Source organism: Carlito syrichta, unplaced genomic scaffold (assembly GCF_000164805.1).
Source record: "Carlito syrichta isolate Samal-C Ts95f unplaced genomic scaffold, Tarsius_syrichta-2.0.1 Scaffold303102, whole genome shotgun sequence".
NCBI classification, from domain to species: domain Eukaryota; kingdom Metazoa; phylum Chordata; class Mammalia; order Primates; family Tarsiidae; genus Carlito; species Carlito syrichta.
In genome coordinates, this window is record NW_007247198.1 from 266449 (window position 1) to 271774 (window position 5326).

Genomic DNA, 5326 nt, shown 5'->3' on the forward strand with positions numbered 1-5326 from the left:
GTGAGACCCCAACCCAAAAAAAAAAAAAAGAGAGAGAGAGAGAGAGAGAGAGAACTGGTCCTCAAAATCCCCAGAAGGACATCTTCTCCTGGGATTGGCGAAGAATCTGGTTCTTAAGCTCATTCTCTACTCCAGGGAAAGACAAGTCATTGAAAAATAAGGATTTCCTCTTATTGCCCCATCAAAGACGCATGGGAGCTGCAGGGGACGGGACCATTGAGGATGGACATAGCAGGATGGGACCTCCGTTGACCAAGTCAGGATGCACATTTCCTGGGATGCCAGCTGAGCCCTCCGCCCTCCTAGAGGAGGAAGGAACCAAAAGACAACTAGAGAGGCAGGAAAGTGGGACGAAAGCAAGCAACCCTGCTGAAAGAAGTGGAGGCAGGAGCCAGGCCTGGGGGTGCGTGGGGAGAGCGTGGGAGGGAAGGAAAGGAGAAGCTTTGTGGAAAGGAGGGTGAGCAAGCAAGAGAGGACAGAAAACCCCTCGTCGAGAAGAATGCAACTCAAGGCCAAGGGAGGCATCTTCCTGCAGAAGGAGCTGGCAGGTGCTGAGTGGCACCTGCAGTCTAAGCAGGCAGGACGCTGCCAGGACCTCACCTGGGTCCTCCCTGAACACGGGGCCTTCTTGTCAGTAAAGACAACATCCACTGTTGATACCGCCATGGGGCAAAAATGCCGTGGCATTCCACACCACCCAAGGAAAAATTGCTATTATTTCTGCCTTCCACTCGTATTCCTACTCTGACTCAGTAATTCTAACTTAGGGAATGCTGGGCAGCTCAACATACCAGATAAAACTTTTGTCTATCCCGTCTTGCTCATTCTGCAATTTGGACTTACGTGTCCCCACGCCCCAGGGAAGTCTCCTCGAGCACCCTGGCCTAGGTTCGATCCTAGGGGTTGTATATTCCATCATGCCCTGAGTTCTTTTTTTTTGAGTTGGAGTCTCACTGTGTCGCCCAGACTGGAGTGCAGTGGCCGTTCCCAGCCACCGCAGCCTCGACCTGCTGGGCTCCGGTGATCCTTCCACCTCAGCCTTCCGAGTAGCCGGAGTTACAGGCATGTGCTCCCACGCCCGGCTGATTTTTTGATTTATTGTCGAGATGAGGTCTCGCTGCCCAGGCGGGTCTCGAACCCGCGGGCTCAGGCAATCCACTCACCTCAGCCTCCCAAAGGCGCGGGATGACAGGCTGAGCCACCGAGCCCGGCTGTGCCCTGAATTCTTTCTCCATCACATGGTTACCACTGTAGTCACTGACGCGTTCAATCATAGGCTTACTCTCTGTATCCATGGCCGAAATGTAAGCCCCGAAGCAGGATATGTCTATCTGAAACACCCATTGCCAGCCTAGTACCCAGGACACAGCAGCACAGAATGAAAACCTGAAGTCGAATGAATAAAAGAATCCTAATGATATCCCTAGAAGAGCCATGGAGGAGCAGAACTTACTGCACAACTTGTTCTGGAACACGGAGGTCAGCGTCTCGATCTGGCTAAAGTTGGCCACCAGGAAGACATGGTCCTCATGGGGCTCACTTCCAATGGCCCTCAGTGTGTTGAAGTCTACCTGGCCCACACCAATGGCAAAGATGAGGATGCCCGTGTCCCGGGCCTTTGCGGCCACTTCGGCCACTGAGTCCTGCGGCCTCCCGTCCGTCACTATCATTATGACCCGTGGCACATTCTCTCTCAGGGGCCGGGCCCCCTCTGCTTCTGAGAATGCTATATTCAGGGCGTACTGGATGGCCAACCCCGTCATGGTGCCCGTGGACAGATGCCGCATCCTCTTGACAGCACGTTCCACCTCAGACTTCCTCTTGAAGGTCTTGAGGGAGAACTCATTCTTGACAGTGCTGCCATATTGGAGCAGGCCTACCCGGGTGACATCAGGGCCAATGTCCAAGAACTGCAAAATGTCCACGATGAACTCCTTGACCTTCGCGTAGTCATGGGTGTTGACGCTTCGGGAGCTATCAATGATGAAGACCAGATCTGCCCGCTTATTCTCACAGGAGCTCTCTGGGGGAAAAGGAGAGGTCAAACCCATCAGAAGAGAGTCAGGGATCCACCACAGACTGCCTATTGTTGGAAATCCTAGGGTTGATAATCACCTTTCTATTGTATTGTATTGTATTGTTGCTTTTTGTTTTTTGAGTAGGAGTTTCACTTTGTCACCCAGGCGGGAGTACAGTTGCACAATCATGGCCACCGTAGCCTTGACATGCTGGGCTCAGGTGATCCTTCCACCTCAGCCTTCCAAGTAGCTGGAACCACAGGCGTGCACCACCACGCCTGGCTAATTTTTTGATTTATTGTAGAGACAAGGTCTTGCCAAGTTGCCCAGGCTGGTCTCAAACCCCTGGACTCAGGCAATCCTCTCACCTCTGCCTCCCAAAGTGCTGGGATTACAGACATGAGCCACCACGCCCAGCTGATGATCACCTTTCAACCCTCCAGTCTTCCTCTCCACTCAGGGAAATTATAAGTGTATATGCATGCCGGGCTAGATGATCATGACTATTGGCTACAAACACATAAGATTTCTTTTCGCAAGACAAATGAACATATTGATTTCTAGAAAGTTGTCGATGCAGTTTTCAGGCAAACACCTGATCAGGGTCAAAATTATTTTATTAGTTACCACACACACAGCACATAAGTTTGGCTGGACACTCCAGAGAATCTAAGAGAAGCTTAGGACAGGGTCTAGTGTCAAAGAGCTCCCAGGATACCTGGGAAGGCTTAATTCATAGAGCCATGAGAGAACAACTAGCATGAAACTGTGTGGTTCTGACAATAGATGTGAAGAGAATCGGGATATTAGTGGGCTGGGACCAAGTAGATGGGACAGGAGCTGGCCTTGTGGATGAATGGAGTTTGGATTGAGAAAAGGGACACATGGAGAGAGACCATGAGCAAAAGCCCAAGGTGGAATGAATGTGGTGGATAAGAGAATAAGTGATGAGACCTTGGAGTAGAAGGAACACTAGGAGTTCCAAGCAGGAATTAACTGGAGGGATAACCTAGTATAAAAGACCTTCAGGCCAAGTGCAGTGGCTCACGCCTGTAATCTCAGCACTTTGGGATACTGAGGCAGGCATAGTGCTTGAGCACAGGAGTTCGAGACCGAACTGGGCAACATAGAAAAACTTCATCTCTATAAAAAATTAGCCGGGCATGGTGGTGCATACCGGTAGTCCCAGATACTCAGGAGGCTGAGGTGGAAGAATCGCCTGAGCCCAGGAGGTTGAGGCTGCCAAGAGCCATGATTGCACTACTGCATTCCAGCCTCGGCAATAGAGTGAGACTTCAACTCAAAAACAAAATAAAATACCTTTAAATTCAGACTAAGAAATGTATGCATGATGCCACCAGTGATGGGGTATCTTAGCTTACTGTGAAACTTGCCTCTCCCTCAGAGAAATTATATAATAAAAAGTCAGTTGAGGGCAGGCATGGTGGCTCATGCCTATATCCCAACACTTTGGGAGGCTAAGGCAGGAGGATTACTTGAGCCCAGGAGTTCGAGACCAGCCTGGGCAACATAGTGAGATCTCGTCTCTACAAAAAATAAAAAATTTAGCCAAGCGTGATGGTGCATGCTTGTAGTCCCAGCTACTTGGGAGAGTGAGGCAAAAGGACCAATTGAATCCAGGAGGCTGAGACTGCAGTGAGCTGTGATTGCATCATTGCACTCCAGCATGGGTGACAGAGTGAGACCTCAATGCCAAAAAAAAAAAAGAGAGAGAGAAAAGAAAAAAGAAGTAAGTTTAACCTGAAGCCTGACAGTAATTACCAAGGTAGATAGTCCACACAATTGTTGCACTTCTCTCTCTCTTTTTTTTTTTTTTTTTTTTTGAGTTAAGAGTGTCTGTCACCTAGGCTGGAGTGCAGTGGCACGCTCCCGGCTACAGCAACCTCGACCTGCAGAACTCAGGTGATCCTTCTGCCTCAGCCTTCCAAGTAGCTGGAATTACAGGCACGGGCTACCATGCCTGGCTAATTTTTTAATTTATTGTAGAGATGAGGTCTCGCCAAGTTGCCCAGGCTAGTCTTGAACCTGTGGGCTCCGGCAATCCTCTCGCCTCAGCCTCCCAAAGTGCTGAGATTATAGGCATGAGCCACCGCGCCTGGCCAATTGTTGTCCTTCTAATCTAGTTGAGAGGAGGGACTCAGATGTCATCCCTGAAGGCAACCGTGGAAATGGGAAAAAAAAAACCCAAATAAGAAACATTTCAACAAAGAACACAGTTAAATGTGAAAAGGGCAAATATTGTCTCTCTGTCACCACCATGACTGCCATATTTATGGCTCAGGCATCTAAACGAGAAGGCTGTAAGAGGCTTAAATCTGGAGATAAAACCACTCCTTTCATGTTTCTGGGACAGGATGATGTTGGATGAGGAGAGACCCTCCTGCCTCAGTGATAGTCAGGCATTCCTGCTGGAATTTCTCAGGTATTCTTGAGCTACTGCTTTTAGCCGGGGCAAGTTCCCACCCTTCCCGGACTTTGCAGCTAAATCAGGATTTAAAAGGGATTAGGAAAGGGATCCCAAATGCTTGCCCTAAATCCCAATTGCCACAGCTGCAAGAAAAGAGAAAGAGCCAAAAATGAAACAGTGAAGCCAGTCATAAAAATGAAAAGTGGGGAAGGCCCATGAGGTCATCCTGTCCAGGCCGGCGTGCCAGGCCATGACTCGTCCCTTAGTGCCTGCACACACACAATGTCTTTGCAGTCTCACAAGACTAACAATATTAGGTGAGAAGGCACCCCCCCAAATGCCAGCAGCCTGGCAGGAAACCAACCCTCAGTCTCACCTATGTATAACACCAGGGGCCAAGTGAATTTAAGGTTAGTTTCTCAAGACAGAGGCCCAGGCTGGGCGTGTGGCTCATTTCTATAATCCCAGCACTTTGGGAAGCCAAGACAAAAGGATTGCATGAGCCGAGGGGTTTGAGACCAGCCTGGGCAACTTGGAGAGACCTCATTTCTACAACATATTCAAAAATTAGCTGGGTGTGGTGGTACACACCTATAGTTCCAGTTACTTGGAAGGCTGAGGCAGAAGGATCATCTGATCCCATCAGGTCGAGGCTATAGTGATAGTGGAAAAAAAAAAAGACATGTCTGGAAACTTGCCTTTGAAGACCCAGCCATAAGCTATATAAAATCTAGCATTTAGCCGGGCTCGGTGGCTCAGCCTGTAATCCCACACTTTGGGAGGCTAAGGTGAGTGGATTGCCTGAGCCCACGGTTCCCAGACCCGCCTGGGCAACTTGGCGAGACCTCATCTCTACAATAAATCAAAATGAGCCAGGTGT

At 49.4% G+C, this 5326-nt stretch overlaps 1 protein-coding gene across 3 annotated transcripts in view; it reads right to left on the minus strand.

The window, feature by feature from the left end:
- The window catches only part of MATN2 (matrilin 2), a 144500-nt gene that overhangs the window by 102929 nt on the left and 36245 nt on the right, over positions 1-5326 (minus strand). For all 3 annotated transcript variants that reach the window (XM_021712129.1, XM_008057660.2, XM_008057661.2), the window contains exon 2: positions 1454-2023. In XM_021712129.1, coding sequence (XP_021567804.1) covers positions 1454-2023 — 570 coding nt within the window. The remainder of the gene's footprint in view (positions 1-1453; positions 2024-5326) is intronic.